Consider the following 19,060-nt stretch of genomic DNA (forward strand, 5'->3'; position numbering starts at 1 on the left):
TACTAGGAAATAAGAAATACAGGTAATGGGGTATAGAAAATTATCTGGCCCTACAGGACAAAAGAGAAGATGGGGACAAGGGAAGTGAGGGATGTTAGAAGAGAGGGCAGATTGGTGATAGGGGCAATTAGAATGCTCGGCATTTGGGGGTTGGGGGACGGAAGAAATGGGGAGAAAAATTTGGAACCCAAAATTATGTGAAAATGAATGTTAAAAGTTAAATAAATAAATGAATGAATGAGTGAGTGAATGAATGAATGAATGAATGAATGAATAAATAAATAAATGAATGAATGAATGAATGAATAAATAGAAGTGAATATTTGGAGGCAGCAGCTGTGTTAGAGGTAGTAATCTAATGTAGATGGCTAAGCATGAACAATATGTTAAAGAAGGAAGACTTGCCAAATGAAAACGGACATCAAACACTTCATACCTCAATGGATACACAGTCTCCTTGATGTGGTAATGCTTCCCAACAATACAAAAGCACAGCTCATCTCCACTTTCTCAGCCCATGACTTTCATCTGCATCTTCTCATAAATCTTCCCTAAAGGATCAAATGCATATACTAAACAAACTAATTACGTTGTCCATAAGCATTGCTATGACTGCATTGAAATGCAGAGAATAGAATGCTGGACCTGGAGTCAGGAAGATCAGAGTTCAAATCTTGCTTTAGATACTTACCCACTGTGTGACCATGAGCAAGTCACTTGATCCTGTTTGCCTCAGTTTCCACATCTGTAATATGAGCTGGAGAAGGAAATGGCAAATCACTCCAGTCTTTGCCAAGAAAACTCCAAAAAATTATGGGAGTCAAAATGGTGGAGTAAGCAGTAAGTCACTGTAACTCTCCAATTGTCATCTCTAAACAACCATAAAATAGAGCCCCAAGAGAGCAAAATCAGGAAAAAGTTAGCTCAGGAAACTTGGAAGAGTGTCAAGAAAGGTCTGACCACAGAAAAATCTGATCATAGAAAGTTATAATAGTGACAGGAAAGACCAAGACACAAACTCAAAAAGGCATAAAAATGTCAAAATGTCTATGAGCAAAACCCCAAAGAAAAGTGGTTTCAAGCCCAGAAAGATCTCATGAAAAAAGCTTAAAAAGGAACTCAAAAACCATATAAGGGAGGTGGAAGAAAAATTGGGAAAAGAAATGAGAGTGATGAAAGAGAATTATGAAAAAAGAGTCAATAACTTGGAAAAACACAACCAAGATTAGAAAGAAAGCAGAAAGCTGGGAAACAATTTTTACAGCAAGTTTCTCTGATATATTTCTCAAATATAAAGAGAATTGAGTCAAATTTAAGAGAATACAAGCCATTCCTCAATTGATAAATGGCCAAAGCATGTGAATAAGCAGTTTTCGGACAAAGAAATCAAAGATATCTCTAGGTATAGGAAAAAGTACTCTAAATCACTTTTAATTAGAGAAATGCAAATTAAAACAATTCTGAGATACCACCTCCCACCTACAAGATTGGCTAATACGACAAAAAAAAAGAAAAATGATAAATATTGAAGAGGATGTAAGGAAATTGAGAAAGTAATGCACTCTTGGTGGAATTGTGAAATGATCCAATCAATCTGGTGAGCAATTTGGAACTATGCATAGTGGCAACAAAACTGTGCATACCTTTTGACCCAGAAATACCACTATACTAGGTTTGTATCCCAAAGAGATCATAAAAAGGGGGAAAAGGACTTACATATGCAAAAATATTTAGAGATTTATAGTGGCAAAATACTGGAAATTGAAGGAATGCCTATCAATTAGGGGAAGGACTGACCAAGGTGTGGTATATGAATACAATGCAATATTATTATGTGATAAGAAATGATGAACAGGAAGATTTCAGAAAAACTTGAAAAGAATTACATGAACTGCTGAAAAGTGAAATAAGCAGAACCAGAAAAGCATTGTAGAAATTATCAGCAATATTGTGTGATGATCAATTATGAATAACAGCTCTTCTCAGAAACACGACAAGTACAAAGGACTTGTGAACAAAAATGCCATCCACATTCAGATAAAGAATTGATAGACTCTGAATGCAGATCGAAGTATATTTTTTTCACTACTGGATAGATAGCTGACCCTGGAGTAAGGAGGACATGAGTTCAGATTTTGCCAGATACTTAATAAATGTGTGACCATGGTCAAGTCACTCAACCTTCACATTTTCCTCATCTGTAAAATGAGCTGAAGAAGGAAATGGCAAACTACTCCAGCATCTTTGCCAAGAATAGTGAGGTCACAGAGAGTCAGACATGACTGAAACGACTCAATAACAAGAAGTCGGACTGATATTCAGGAAGCCTTGGGTTTAAATTTTGCCTCAGACACATGACTAGTTTTAGAATCCTAGGCAATTAATGTTTCTTTGTTTCAGTTTCTTCATTGTAAAAATACAAATCTAGTCTCAATGGCCTCATATATCTATTCCAGTCCTAAATCTATGACACTAAAAAGTTTTATCTCATCCTTGTTTCAGAGTTCTGTATTATATTGTATCTTCAGAAAAACTATTCTATATCCTTTGCTGGACAAGTTTGAAGTGACATTTTTTGAGAGTATTTTCTGAATTGGTCTCTACTTTTAAATGGCATAATAAAAGAGATACCAATTCTTTGCTAGCATTTTAGTTACTTCTGACTCATGGTCCTTATGGTAAGACAGAATTATACTTAATTTTTTGAATATTTTAATTAACACTTCTAAGAAAAGAAATGGAAAACATATATTTTTACCTAGGTAACAACTACGTTGCATTGTAGAAAGAGTGCTAGACACAGCTCCAGAAAGATGAATTCAAATCCCACTTCAGATAGTTACTAGCTCTGTGAGGCTGGGAAAGTCACTTAACTTCTGTTTGCTTTAGTTTCTTTATCTGTAGAATGGGTCTAATAATAGCTTCCCAGGGTTGTTGAGAGGATAAAATGAGTTAATGTATTTAAAGCAATTTTCATATGTTAAAGGACTGTATAAATGCTCCCTATTTTTAACATTGTTTCCATCTTACCTTCTTGGGAAGTGGTTTATGTGAATTTTTCCTAAATAGTAGAATTTCCAGAATACTTGAAATCCAAAATTACTTTTTTTCTCAATGTGCTGAAATACAATTTGTTGCCACTAGATGGCATCAGGAGCTCAAAGAATGTTTTGAGAAGCAATTACTCTTTTAGGACTCCCTTAGTCAAAGTTGTACTTTATTTTTATTGCTATAGATAAATGTGCATAATTTTAAACTACCTGGACCATTCTGGAGTGCTGAAATTATGCTGAGAAGGTCCTTTGCTCATAATCTCAGGTACAGGAAACTAGAATACGTTAATATGTAAAAGAAGACCTTTGCTGGTCATAGTCTATTCTTTATGTCTGTTCTGGTTTCTCCAGGTTGAAATATGAAAAAAAGTAATATAGTATTGTAAGGTGATCAAATGAATTACTAAAAAATGCTGAGAAATCTCTGCTAATTTACCACTTTATAAAGATATATTTACTTATAGCCATACCAAGAGAAGAGATTTCTTAAGAAATAAACAAGAACAACAAAAAAGAAATTTGAAGAATGTCTTACAGTGGCTACTGATGTAATTTTAAAAATTATCAGGCACCTTTTCCTCCTGTCTTCCAGACTTTCACCTTAGGAGTCATTGCTGACTTAAATATTTCAATTCTGACAAGGACATTAGAGAGAAAACAAAAAACAAAAAAAACAAAATAAAAGAAAAGAAACAGGCTTTTGTTTCTGTCATACTCAAAAGTGGATAAAACTTATACTATTTTTGTGTTAATTTCCAATATGGTTTCAGATTTTTCCTATCATATATTATTTTTGTGGAATCACAGTTTTATATTTTTAAATAATTTTCATCATCAAATTTGAACTTACTTTAATTATTTTATGCTCATCTAAATTTAATATATGCTCACCTAAAATATAAGTATTGATGATTCCCTTTTGTGTTTTGTCTGTAGAAAATGACATGTTACTATCCAGCAGCAATCAGCCAGCATGTTTGGACACTACTTGCCCTGGGGTCACTTAAGCATAGTAGAGGTTTCTTGATGGAAGTGGTTTACATGTCAATCAGTGATTGCATTTAGATATTCCAGTCCAAATGCAAACTCAAGAAATGGATCCAAAGTAACATGTTATATTCCATAATTTTGAGATCACTGATAATTTCTTTTTAATTTTCTGTCTTTTAATTTTTCATTTATATTGAAGATTTGGGGAGGTTTAAATCAGAAAGTTCTTTCCTATATAAAACAGGCCTTATGAGTGATGACAAATCTGGACTGTATATAGTTTTCTTCAAAGTAATAAAAGTAATCTCTCATATATTTCTTAAGTAGGTATATCAATCTGCTGAATTTTCTTTATATTTCTCTCCAAATCTTAGAGCTATAAATGGCATATAACATTCACATATCCAAATGAATAGCAGCCTAACCCATCAAAAAATAGTAAATTCATTATCCAAAATATCTATTTTGCAGTCAAAACAAAAATCAAATGCTTTCTTATCAAGTGAAAAAAATTTTGCCCTTTAGATTTGAATAATAGTGAGTTCCTACATAACAAAAAGTATGTGTATAATTTTAAACACTTGCAGCATGCTGGTAATTTTAAAAAATGAGCATGAAAATCTGTTTCCCACAACATGCAAAAACAAACTAACCAGCAACTTCTCACTATCCTTACTACTTTCTCAACTAAACTACATTTTTATCACCACTTCATATTACATAATTTATGTAATAGTGGATGATAAGGAAAATGTTTCCATTTGTAATTTAGCAATAAAAAATTAGGATGCTAAAAAATTTTCAAATGAGAAAATATGTGTTGAACAGTTATTACTATAAGTGGATCTGATTGGCTCTCTATCACACTCCCCAATGATTCTGCTCCAAACTTTATTTTCTTTCCTCAAACCACCTACACTGCCCATTTCTTCCTCCTTCTCAACTATGTATCACCTAATATTTCACCAAAATATTTGAGACCATCAATTGTGAGCACCATTTTTCTCTCTAATTCTTCACTTCAAATTGCCTTAACTTCATCACTTCAAGTATCCTCTTTTGATACAGTTTTGGAGAAAAAGGTACATATCCTTGTAAAGTTAATTTAAGGTTAACTGTGGGTAAGGGGAAGAGTTAAAGATCTTCCCTGCCCATTCATAGCCCTTGTTACTTTCTATTGAGGCACTGGGTCAGAGAGTCTGCCCTCTTTCTCTGAAAAGTGAATAAATATTCTGAGCTGAGGTTTTGTTTTGGGGCTTAATTTTTGGAAGAAGATTTGTGTGCCAGATGAGACATTTTAAGAAGCCCCCTGGCTTTGAAAACCCAGATGTTGGTGCTTCTCTCTGCTAACTATACATATATACAATGATCAGACAGTTGGATCTGTCTGTTGATCTTTATTTTCTGTATTTTCTCTGAAGCTCAGGGTGCTGACTTTTTCCCCTGAATTAAGTGAATGATATATATGCTTGATTAAAGTAGATTGCTGATCCCTCAAAAGTTGCTTTCCTTTTAGAAAAGCAGGTCTCAGAACCTGTATAGCAAGCCCTCCTGTGTATGCTGGGGTCCTTGCTGTTATAATCCTTTTTTATCAATGTCAGTCCCTTTACTTGCACATTTTATCTCATCCCCTCCATAATTCTCTGGCAGCTTGTCCTCATCTAACAATCCACTAATTAAAAAGCTGTTGTGTACAAATCACTTTCCTATATTTATGAAAGAAAACAATTATAACTAAAATGTAGTCCCTGGAGGAACCAAGATGGAGGAGTAATCAATAAATTGCTGCAACTCTCCCCTACTTACCTCCAAACAACCATAAAACAGAGCCTCCAAACCAATCCTGGAAAAGCAAAACCAGTGAGAAGATAAGGTAAAACAATCTTTTACCCCAAGAAACTTGGAGGATCAACAAAAGGTCCATCTCACTCAGGTCAAAGGGGAACATAGTCCAGGAAAGGAAGCATTTTAGCAAGCCAACAGCAAGCCCTACCTCAGCAAACCAGCAGGAGATACTGAATTCCACTGTGGTGGAGCAGGCAAATACCAGCACCAAGACCCCCTATGTATCTTAGCAAAGCCAAGAGAACCAGCAGACCTCAGCTCCAAGAACATAGCCTCAAGAAAAAGGGGCCTCCAGTGGCCACATTTTCACATATTTCAATACCAAACAGGTAGATGCCAATCCGACAGGGTGCCTAAGCAAACAGGCATCAACCAGCACTGATCCTGCCATGCTTCAGTACAGCCCTGGGCAAGCAGACAGCCTCCAGGGGCCTGCTTCAATGTGGGAAAAGCAGAAACTTCTTACCAGACCTCTGCATATGCCACAAACCATTACTAGGACCCCTGCTCATCACCAGGTAAGCTGCCAGAACCCGACACCTTCCAGCAGTGGTAGCCAACTCCCATTCCAACCTCGAAGCACAGCACCAAACATGAAGGTCCTCCAGGGACTGGAGGGAAACATCAGTGCAAAGCTAGGAAAACAGCCAGGGCCTGTAACAACAGAAGCCAGAGACAGTGCCCATTCAACCCTGGGATCAAGCTGAAACTGAAAAGAGAGAAAAAAGACCAAAAGAAAAAAACTGAAAAAATAGAATCTGATCTTAGAAATCTATTATGGTGAAAGGGAAGACCAAGATACAAGCTTAGAAGAAAATGATGATGTCAAAACCCCTATGGGCAAAACCCCAAAGAAAAATGGGTGGTGGTGTAAGGACCAGAAAGATCTCATAGAAGAGATTTAAAAGGAGCTTAAAATCATATAAAAGAGGTAGATGAAAAATTAGGGAAAGAAATGAAAATGATGCAAGAGTATTCTTTTGAAAAGAGTCATCAGCCTGGAAAATGATTTAAAAAGTAGAATAGGCCAAATGGAAAAGGGCATACAAAAATTCACCAAAGAAAACAATTCTTTAAAGAGTACAACTGGCCAAATGGAAAAGAAAGCACAAAAATTACTGGAGGAAAACAGTACCTTAAAAATTAGAATTCAGCAAGAGGACATTAATTACTCTAGGAAACATCATGATTCAATCAAACAAACTCAAAAGAATGAAGAAAAGTAAGAAAATGCAAAATACCTCATGGGAAAAACAACTGGCCTGGAAAACAGATCCAGAAGAGACAACATCAGAATCATTGTACTGCCTATAATGTAGTCCCTGTCCTTATGCAAGGAAGGAAGGGAACATGAGGGGGAAGGAAAGAAAGAAAAGAGGGAGGCAGGGAGGAATGGCTAGAAGTAAGGAAGAAACACTTTTAAGCATTTATTATGCATCAAGCACTAGAGATATTGTTCAAAGCTCTAGAGAAATTAATGAAAAAGAAAAAAACATCTTGCCTCCAGGTAGCCAGGGTTTGATATTTTGCTTGAGGAAGTTATAGGGATGGCAGGTAGGGCCAAATGATAGTACATAGTACTCTTTTCAATACAATTGATTTGCTTACTATAGACTATTGATTTTATTATGATTCTATAACTAGAAAGTATGGAGAGATAAAAAGTATATACATTGAAAGGAATCTAGGAGAAAGAAGATGGCTAGGAAATGGAGGCATTCACCAATTAGCATGAAAAGAAGAAGGGGGCATGACTGGAGTTCTATATTAAAAGAGCTAATTCCTCTAACACATGATCTTTTTGGTAGCCAGGCAGCTGGCAAGAGAGAGTCACAACATCACTGTGAACATTCATCTATTTGTAAAATACTTTTTACATCTTTGAAAGTATCATTAAATTCAGCCCCCATTCCTGAAATCACAATTATTATTATCATTGCCATACTAGCATTTATTTATTCATTCGTTTGTTTGTGTGTTTGTTTTAGCAGAGTCCACTGTTTTCTTCTGTTTGCGTGGGAAAAGGTGAATCACAATATTTAAGCAAGTTACGTTACATGCTGCCCAAATGATTTTGAAATGAAAATGATCTTTGCATATTAATCACAAAAGACATGAATACAAAAGCGATCTATCCATTCACACATGAAAGAAAAAGTAAACTGGATGAAGCTTTGAATTGACAATTAAGGGACAGAAAAGGAAGGAAAAAGACCTATTTCTGAACATCTGAGAAAAATTTATTGCTTTATCAAAATAATAGGTATCATATATTGTAAACTCAGAAGATGATTGAATAGAATGTTAATTGAATATTAATTGCATTGAACTTATCAGTCCTTTGGTTCACACAAGAATTACATTTTATGTAATTTTTGTAATTTTACATTACAATTTTGAAAGAAGAGGGAAGGGTTTGAAATAAATTCTATTGAATTTTAAAAATAAATTACCATTATTAAAGGCACTTTGTTAAGCATTTTTTACAAATATTATATCAGTTGGTTCTCACAACAACCCTCTAAGGTAGGTGCTATTATGATGCCCATTTTATGGTTGAATTAAGTGACTTGCCGAGGTTCACACCTGGTAAGTTTCTGAGGTCAAATTTGAATTCAGGTCACCTTGGCTCTGCATCCAGTGATTTGTCTGCTACACTGTCTCTAGGAAGAAGAGGTCATAAATTTTTATGACAGAAAAACACAACTGAATGATTGAACACATACTAACATCCATACTTGACATCTTCTGATAGTCACATGGAACTCTGTGTGTACAAAACTGAAACCAGAACAGAGATTACCCCAAATCCTTATCATTTACTGTCCTGAACCTACGTCATCTCTGGAAGTTATATTAACATTGCTGGGAATTATCTAACTCCACTGTCTACAAAGTGACTTCTGAGACAATTAGGAGAGTTATCACAGTGCAAGTGAGGTTAGAATCACAGCTGAAAACACCATAAATTAATCAGCAAACATCTGTTAAGGGTTCACTATGTTCCAGGCACTCTGCGCGGTCATGGAGATAAAACCAAAAATGAATTGGCTCCTATCTTCAAGAAGCATATATTCTAAGGAGGGGGACAATGGACATATATGCATATATTTTACAGAATATATTAAAAATGAATGCAAGCTAGTTTTAGGAAGATCAGATGCCTTTGTTCCTAGGGATATTGGAAAGACTTCATAAAGGAAGTCACAAGTCCATCCTTGAAAACAATCAGAGATTCTAAGAGGCAGAGATGAGAAAGAAAGGCATTCCAGGAATGGGGCAGAGGGACAGTGTGAGCAAAGGCACAGAAATGGGAGGTGGATTGTCATGCGTGCAGAATAGCAAAAAAGGCCAGAATGACTGGAAAGCAGAGTGCAAGGAAAGGAGTAAAGTGTAAGGAAACTGGAAAGTTAGGAAAGTCAGTTGGAGAGGAACATTAAATATCAAACAAAGGAGTTTCTGTTTTATCCTAGAAATAACGTGACTAGAATTTGTTGAGTATAGGGGTGATAGGATAGACTTCTTAAACTTTTAGAAAATTTAGAAAATTTCTCTGTCAGGTAGGTAAATCATTAATTGAAATGGAAAGAGGATTGATGTAAAGACTGATGTAAAGAAAATAAACAGTAGTAGACTAAACTAAACCACTTCTGCAGTAATTCAGGTTTGAGGTGATGAAGACTTAAATTATTATGGTGGCTGTGTGAGCAGAAAAGAGGGATGTACCTGAGAGACAGAAATGATAATGGGCAAGAAATGTAGGGTGGGAGGGGTTAAAGTGGAGGACACCAAAGATACAAAGCTGAGTCACTGGAAGGATTGTGGTTTCCTCAAAAACAAGAAGGAACTTTGGGAAAAGGATAGATTTTTCCAAGAAAAATAATTCCATTTTGCAAATATTAAATTTGAGATGCCTCAGAACTAGTGTTACCCCATTTGAAATGTCCAATGAACAGTTGACAATGTGGGCCTGATGCTGAGGAAAGAGAATAGGCTGGAGAAGTTAGATCTGTGAGCCAAATGCAGAGAAATGAAAATTCAGCCCCTAGTTATTGATTAGGTCATGAAGAAAGAAAATTTAAAGAGAAAAGAAAAGAGGTATAAAGGCAATTTAAGGTTAATGGTGTGTGGGGGGGAAGAGTTGAAGACCTTCCCCCTGTATTATTAGGCCTCACTACCTTTTGTTAATTTCTAGTGAGGCACTGGGCCAGAGGGTCTGGCACTCTGGCTCTGAAAAGTGTATAAATACTCGAAGGTGAGATTTTGTTTTGGGGCTTACTCATTGGAAGTATTTGTTTGGTCAGAGGAGACTCTGGGCAGTCGCTAAGAGCCCCACCTTTGAAAGCCCAGATGTTGGTGCTTCTCTCTGGTACCTATATATGTATGTAGTGGTCAGACAGTTGGATCTGTCTAATTATCTGGGTGTATGTATTGCTTATGTTCAGACAGTTGGAAGCTCTGTCTGTTGGTCTTTATTTCTGTTTGCATTTTCTCTGAAGTTCAGGGTGCTGACTTTTTCCTTTGAACTGGGTGAATGATATACGTGCTTGATTGAAGTAGGTTGTTGACCCCTCAAAAGTTGCTTTCCTTTTAGAAAAGCAGATCTAAGAACCTGTACAGCAAGCCCTCCTGTGTATGCCAGGGCCCTTGCTGTTAGACCAGGTCAGAGCCTTGGAGTGCACTTACACATAGTGGGTATGATGTGGTTGGTAGATCAGCAAAGGAAACTGGAAAAGACTAGGGGTACAGGGCCAAGGAGAATGAATAGAAAGATCACTGTCTCAGAAATCCATGAAAGAGAGAATGTCCAAGAAGAGAGGGGTGGTCAACAAGGTCAAATGCAGCAAAAGAGTAAAAGGAACATGAGGATTGAGAAGAGGTCCTTCGTATTGGTTGTTAAGAGGTCACTGGTAACCTTAGAAAAAGTAATTTCAGGTAAGTGATGAGATCAGAAGTTAAAGTGTAGAGGTTTAAAAAGAGAATGAGAGGAGAGGAAGTTCTCACCATATAAAATTCAAAGAGTTTGATAGAGAAAGGCAGAAGAAATATAAGATGATTAAATGGTAGCTGGTATGTGATGGTAGGTTCTAGTGAAGTCTTTTCTGAGGATGGAGGAAATTTTCACGTGTTTGTGGTCACCATGGAAGGAACCAACATGTAGAGACTGAAGATTAGAAAGAAAAAGTGGGTATGATCATGGAGGAAATCTACTAGAGAAAAAGGGAAAAGTGGGGATAAGTAGTTAATTTGGAGGCCTGTGGAGAGAAAATAAGATTTTGAGTAGCCACAGTAAAGAGGTTAGAGCATCAGTTATGGAGCAATAAAAAAAATCTCTGCTGAATCTTTTTAAATCCTTGAAGCCCAGATGAAATAAGATAATTTAAATTGATAGTGGATCCAGTCAGTACAATTAAGGAATTTTCTCCAGATCTCTAGTATGTAAGTAGGAGCAGAGGAAATGAATGGGAGGAGCCATCAAGGGTTAGAGTTTAATAAGGTATGATGGGACAAAGGAGAAAAGAATTTGGTACCCTAAGCTTCTCTAGGGAATGGAGATTGGAAAGGGAGAAAAGTATAATGAATGCAAGTGCGATGGGACTGGCAAAATACTGAGGGGTGGAGAGACTATGGTTACAGATTTCTGAAGGTTAACTAAACTACAGAATATTAATCTCAATTGCTTTGAAAGTGGTTTGCGTGGAGGTAGCAGAGATAGGAAGAAATTCACCTTAGCTCTCCCAAATTCCTCTCAAAACAACTTTAAATTGTGCCTCAAAATGAATTCTGGAATGGTAGAACCCACAAAAGGATGAGGTGAAACAATATTCCAGTACAAGACAACTTAGAAGGTTGGTAAGAAAGATCTGTCATGCTGGGGTAAGAGTGGAGCATACTCCACTCTCCAGTGCAGGCCTTGCAAGTGCACAAGCAGTGCCACAGCAAATAAGCAGCAGACCTTTGTGAGGTGACTGAATCAGCAGTAGCAGAGGTTACTTCCAGAATTTTCAGCCCACAGATGGTAAGAGCTAAGTTAATTGGTCAGATGATCAGAGGTCTTTGCTGACAGTGGATGCAAGACTCTGTTACTTTGTTCCTATATGGATCTAGATTGCAGTCCCAGGACAAGGAAGAACATTAGCACACTAGTTCTTGCAGTCACAGGAGAGCAGGGACCTTGGTCTCAATTCCAGTGTGAGAAGGAACGCTTTGTCATTACTTACAGAACTGAACACAAGCCTGGAGCATCGTAAATACACCTCTCCTTAGATCATACTACCTTGGAAGAACTGAAAACTTATGAACTCTCAGAGCTAGCTCTGAAAATAGCTGAATGAAAAATATGAATATTGGGATAGTGACACCTTCACTGTGGGAACAGAGCCCAACTTTAACATTTAAGGTTAAAAGAAAGAGGCTAGAAAAATGAACAGAAAACAACAACAAAAAAGAACCTAATCATAGAAAGTTAATACGGTGATGGGGAAGATCAAACCATAGACTCAGAAGACGATAACGAGATCAAAGCAGCTATACGCAAATCTCAGAGGAAAATAAGAATTATCTTCAAACCAACAGAATTCCTAGAAGAACTCAAAAATTTTTAAAAATCAAAAAAGAGTAGATGGAAAATTAGGAAAAGAAATGAGAGGTATGCAAGAAATTCCTGAAAAAGGAGTCAACAACTTGGTAAAAGAGGAACAATAAACTGAAAAAAAAATAATGCCTTAAATATCAAAATAGACAAAATAGTAAAAGGTACACAAAAATCCACTGAAGAGAAAATCACCTTAAAAAGCTAACTTGGCCACATGAGAAAATATACAAAAAGATTCACCTGAGCTCTCCCAAATTCCTGTCAAAACAACTTTCAATTGTGCCTCATAATGAATTCTCTTTAAAAGTAAAATTGAACAAATGGAAAAGGAAGTACAAAAGTTCACCAAAGAAAAGAATTCCCTAAAGATTAGAGGAAGCTAAGTGGCAAGGGAAGTCAAGACAAAGGGAAGCTAATAGCTCCATGAGACATCAAGAAAAGTAAAACAAAATCAAAAGAAAGAAAAAGAATAGAACATGTGAAATATCTCATTGGAAAAGCAAAAAGAGATTGAGGGGAGATAATTTAAGAATTGTTGGGTTAACTGAAAGTTGAGATCAGAAGAAGAACCTAGATCTAATCTTTTAAGAAATTATCGAGGAAAAATACCTGTATGTAATACATATATATATAATGCTTGTAACAAACCCCAGAGGTAAGCGCTAGTAATAGTCTCATTTTAAAAATGAGGAAACTGGGGCACACAAAAGCTGGTTAAATGTAACCAAGTTAATAAGTATCTGTGGTAGGTCTTTCTGCCTCGAGGTCCAGTGCTCTAATCACTGTATCACCAAACTATCTCTATACATATATGTATATGAAGATATGTAGATATGTATACATACACATATATGCATATATATAATATATAAATGCCTTAGAGAATGTACAATACATTCATATATACAATTTTTATATGAACACATAAACATATAGATGCATATATATTTGGAACTATTTAAACAAGCTAGATATTTTTTGTTTTTGTTTTATTACTGTTTCCAATAAGTTGCCTTAAGGATTTTACAATATACGCATAAAAATACATATACACTTTTGTTAATACACATATATTTAATTTTTTAAAGACAATCTAGATTTTTCTAATTGCTCCCATTATACTCATTATACTTCCTGCAGAAGACAAAGAGATAGACCAATCACAAACCCACTGAATATTCTTATATTGTTTCCATAAATAAATTATACAGGATTATTTTAAAATAATAATATGTATATGTATGTGTATATATACATCCTATATACGTGTGTAAATGTGTGGAGGTGTGTGTGTATAGAGCGCAAAAGGAGATAATATTTGTAAGACACTTTGCAAACCATTAAAATGTTACATAGATGCTAGCTATTATTCATTGTATATGTATCATGTGTGTATATATGCCCACACATATGTTATGCCAATTTCTTTTTTCAGATCTGTGATTTAATCAGCAAAGGAAATGCCCTTGAGGAAACTACCTCTATCCATGACAATCAGCATCTTCTCTGCAACTTAGAGTGTTGGAGAATTGCCTTTAAAAACATGATCTATGCACACAAATTCATACATACACACATCTTGCTTCAATGTTGGGATGTTAATCCACATTGAAGTCATCCATTTAGCATGTCAAGGTCTTAGAAATCAGGGGCAATGTATGGTTTCTTACCTGTGTATAATGATGTGTAATATATGTTACACCATCATGAGGTGGATGATCAAATATGCAGAGAAAAGTCAAATAGCAAGTTTCTGAGCCCAGGATGAGGCTCTAGAAGAATGTCTGGTAAGGAAGATTGATTCCCTAGAGCAAGTTGCTTCCTGTGCACAGTTTTGGAGTACTTGATTTTAAGACCATATTAAAATGGAAGAATAACTCCATTTATGTTAACACTTCTTTCCTAAATTGCTGTTCATTACTAAAATTCAAAAGAAAATTGTAACTGTCCCCTGGAGAAGTAAAAAAAAAAAAAAAAGTTTTGAATGAAGACTGTCATTTGCTGCTTAGTTATGTTTGACTCTTCATGACCCCATTTGAGATTTTCTTGGCAAAGATGCTGGATTAGTTTGCCATTTCCCTTTCCAGTTCACTTTATACATAAGGAAATTGAGACAAATAGGTCAAGCGCCTTGCCTAGGATCAGACAGCTAGTAAGTCTCTAAGGCTAGATTTGAACTGATGAAGAGGATTCTTCTTGACTTCAGGCCTAGCACTCCATCCACTGTGCCACCTGGCTGCCCAAATTGCTGTTCATTATTTTTGATAAAAGTTACACTTACTATAGTTGAACAGAACTTTACGTGAGGCTGAACTATCACTGTAATTCAAAAGAAAATTCTAACTATTCTCTGGAGAAGCCAAAAAATAAATTCACTTTTTAATGAAGACTTTGACCTAAAGCAAATTGGACATCACCAATTCTCAGTTCAATAGTCAATTAAAGTTTCCAGCAGGAGAGTATCCAAAGATGTTCCATGTAATGATTTTCCTTGACATAAACACCATTATTCATCTAGGTAAGCTGTTCCTCGTTAAAGATTTCAGTAGTGCCGATAATTCACCATTCTCATTTCATTTGATGATCTTCTATGCCCTTGTATACAACAGAGACAGAGGTCAATATCTGGAGCAAGCAGATACTGTTTTCATTTACTAATAGAATGACATGTTTTCTGGTTCTTTTCTAAATATAATCATAACATTCTAGGATCAAGGAAAAAACTTTTGCAATGAATCATTTAATATATAATTCCTTTTCTCTGAATACTATGTCAGGTCTACTGACACCAACCAACTTTCTCCTCTTTGCTTTTGCCCAGAATGTCTATAATCTCATTGATAAATTAATGGTGTCATCAGTGTGGATACTTCCTATATCCTTGCAAATCACATTTTTCCTTAAAAAATTAAAAAAAAACTTTAAAAACTTAAAAAGTTCTCATTTGTGTAATTCTTATCCATTTCTTTCCATTATTCTCTATAAAAATGTCCTAGAAGTATTTTTTAAAAAAAATTCATTATTCAAATGTCAGTATACAGTCTTTCCATTATCTCTCATTCTTTCTATGTCTGGCCTATTCCTTTTTCCAGTCTTATTTGTGCTAGGTAATATCTTTTATGCCACTTTTATAATTCAAATAATAGACTCACCTTCTTACACCCATCTTACCATTTTCTTTTGTGTTACTTGTACATTTGATTAACCTGAGATCATTGTATTCCATGATTCTGACCAGTTAACATGATTGAAAAGTCAGTGCAGTTAATAAATTATTATTGCAGCAAGAGCTTGGGAATTATTGAAAGAACTTCATGATTTATCAAAAATAAGCCTTAACAGTTCCCTCTACTGCTATTCAAATTTAAGGCCAATTCACTGTCTGTCTGTAGCATCCAGGTGACACAATAAATAGAAAGCTAAATCTGGCATCAGGAAGACCTGAGTTCAAATGTGACCACAGACACTTATTAGCTGTATGATGGAGTAAATTATTTCATCTCTCTTTGCCTCAGTTTTCTCCTCAGTAAAATAGGGATAATTATAACACCTACCTCTCAAGGTTATTGTGAGGATCAAATAAAATAATATAAGTAAAGTGCTTAGCAGAGGGCCTAGCACATAGTTAATGCTATATACATCTTAGCCATTTTCTTTTCTTTAAAAAGTTGTTGAATCAATGAGGATAACAGCTATTGCAGACTGGATTTTCATGCAGAAAGAACTACTTGCTGAGCTTCTAAAAGGGATGACCACTTCATTTCAGAGTTTGTAATATATAATAAAGGAAAAGGCACAGCACACATTTATAATATATGCTTGGGGAACAGGTTTCAGTAAGTTCAGAGAAAGTTCAGGTTGGATCCCATGTCCTAAAACTACACTGAGGAAGACAGTCCAAGAAAGAAGGTATGATGATGTAAGTACGATGTTCAAGACCTGTTGCTTATGGTGTTGTTTAGCAATGAAAAGAATATAAAAAATATTTTTGTGCAATGAAAAAAGCATAATAATTGCCAAAGGAAGAATAAATTATCAGTTTTATAATAAACATTCTGGTCCCTAATGGGATTAAAAGAGGAATATTGTCTTAATAAAATTGTTAACATGTATTGATGAAATACAGCTTTTAGACAGGATTTGAACAGTTTTAGATGGAAAATGAACTGTAGTAAAATATGAAGATTCAGAAATCCTTGCAAATGATGTAGATTGATGCTTATCTTTTGTCTTTAATGATTTAAAGAAGTAGAAAAAGATTTTTATTCATTTTAAATGGTAAAATATGAGTGTAAAAGAACATTGTTTAATGGGCACCAAAAAATTGAAGTCCATGGCAAAGCCATTAGAATCATTACCTCGACTCATTTGAATGTAACTGGTTTATGACTAGAAGGGTAACACTATATAGGGAAGGAGGAAGAGAAAAAGAAATCACATAAAGAGTTGGAGTCTAAGGTGTGATTTTTAAAAAAACACTATTGATTTGATAGGAGAAATTTGGGTCATTATGACTTTATAAGTAGAAGGAGAGTATTTGAGATTGAGACAGCTATCATCCAAATCACTGAAGCACAGAAGAACCAAATAGCGGAACTTGACAGAAAAACCTGGCATGGAAACCTAAGAAAGATGAAAGACACAAAAAGGGGGCAGTGGGTGGGGAGGGGCTGGAGCCATAGTGATTAGAAGCAGTCCACCAAGAGTCTTTAACTGCGTCACTGATTATTGGTTGATGAAGAATTTACTCCATTGGCCAATATTGCCCTTCAGCATCAACTAGGGTCTCAAAACAGATTATATCTTTCTGCTGTCACCTCTACCTTAAGAAGGAAAAGCAGAAAGGACCTTGAAGCTACTATGTTATCCTGATGAGTTTGCTGAGACTTGAGCTGTATTTCTGTGAGTTCTTCTCTGATTGGACAATAGCAAGTAAATAACAGACTAGGCTGGCATGTATAGTCCAAAGACAACCAGTCTGATGTCTTCTTAATTTTTCTGACTTAAAGAGAATTGCTATTCATACCAAGAAATAACATTTTCTAAACACGTTTTTAAAGGGTAGGGTGAATTGAGAAGGGCTTGTAAATGACTATATTCAAACAGAGAGGAAGGAAAGGGAGTTTGCTTAGGTTAAAAGTAGTGATGACCAACAATCGAACAATGAGCAAAAAAAAGCTTTCATATAATTCTGACATTCCTGAATGGACCAATAATCAGCAGTTCCGAGTTACAAGATACTCCCGAGAATATCAGTTTTCCTCTCTCATGTGCTTCCCTGCCAGGATCCTTTAAGCATGTTCATACTCTTCATCATAGACATTGAGTCCCTTGGAAGAAGACTGGAATCCAGGTTTGTATGTGGATTGTAATATGTTTTATTATAATGCACTTGCTTTAATAGTATCTATAGTATATTTTATTTTTATCTTGTTTTTCAGTAAATGGTACATTCAACATCTAAAAATCTTATTATTGTGAATGGATGACTATATATGTAGAAATCATTTTAGACAGTGACTTAAATACTACAGTGGTGTGTGTGGGAAATGTATTTTTCCTCAATATGGTTGCCCCTTTGAACCTGAGATAATTTGACTGTAGCCATGTGGTGACTGGTTATCTTTAGAGCTTACAACTAGTAGGATGAGAGGAGATTGGAATAAGTGGGACAACCAAGAGAGTGAGTAGGGTACCAACATCCCCTACATGAATGGTGAATATACTGCCGTGATATTAGACATTGGTGCATGGCTCTTATATATTACACCATCCATGTCGTGTTATTGATCACTACACCATTACCCTCAATTCCTTTTGGAGGTTGTGTGCAATCCACTTTTAGTATTATGCTTTCAATGAAATGTTGCTAATTCAAATTCAAACTACTGCAATGAGAAAGGAAAGGAACAGCTCTCAAATGAGACTGAGATATTTGTACAAGGAATTTGTTGACCAACTTAAGGTTACTGCTGCTTTTAAGACATAAATAAGCAACAAAAATGAAAGCAAAATACTGGGAACAGATTTTAAAAATAGTTTCATGATGCTGTTAAAAATTTTAATTTGAGAACTTAGAAAAATCAGAGGCAGACAGTAAATTCTAAAATGCCATTGGTGAGCTATATTGAAGGGGAGCAAAAGATAAATAAAAGGATAAGGCCAGTCATTAGGATGAATGAGATAACGATAATTGATAATTAAAAGACACAAATATTAAAATCTTAAATTATTTTTGTTTTCACTACCCAAGAGAAAGACTATCAGATTGGTAAGGACAAACAAAATTTGTTTAAAAAAATTAGAGAGACAAGATAATGTGGAAAAGGCAAGGATATAGAGTTGTCTTCAATGACTTCAAATCATAGACCTGGAAAAATTACATCCCACAGTGTCATAATAATTTGAAAATATAATATGAGCCATGACCATTTTTTAAAATAATAGTCAAAGATGAGCTAAAGAACTGGAAAAAGACAAATATCCCATTTTTAAAAGGTTGAAAACTGAAAACTATGTCAGTTAATTACTGAAATCCCTGGCAAAATTCTGGAAAGCATTATTAGTTGGTTTCTGA

The 19,060-nt window shown here is 35.3% G+C and overlaps 1 protein-coding gene across 1 annotated transcript in view; it reads left to right on the forward strand.

Moving 5' to 3' along the window:
• Window positions 1-10,750: 10,750 nt before the first annotated feature.
• Window positions 10,751-19,060, forward strand: part of LOC140502512 (large ribosomal subunit protein P1-like) — a 59,782-nt gene continuing 51,472 nt past the window's right edge. The window contains exon 1 of the mRNA XM_072606616.1: window positions 10,751-10,823. Within this exon, the coding sequence (XP_072462717.1) occupies window positions 10,751-10,823 (73 nt within the window). The remainder of the gene's footprint in view (window positions 10,824-19,060) is intronic.

This window comes from Notamacropus eugenii, chromosome 4 (assembly GCF_028372415.1).
Source record: "Notamacropus eugenii isolate mMacEug1 chromosome 4, mMacEug1.pri_v2, whole genome shotgun sequence".
Lineage (NCBI taxonomy): Eukaryota > Metazoa > Chordata > Mammalia > Diprotodontia > Macropodidae > Notamacropus > Notamacropus eugenii.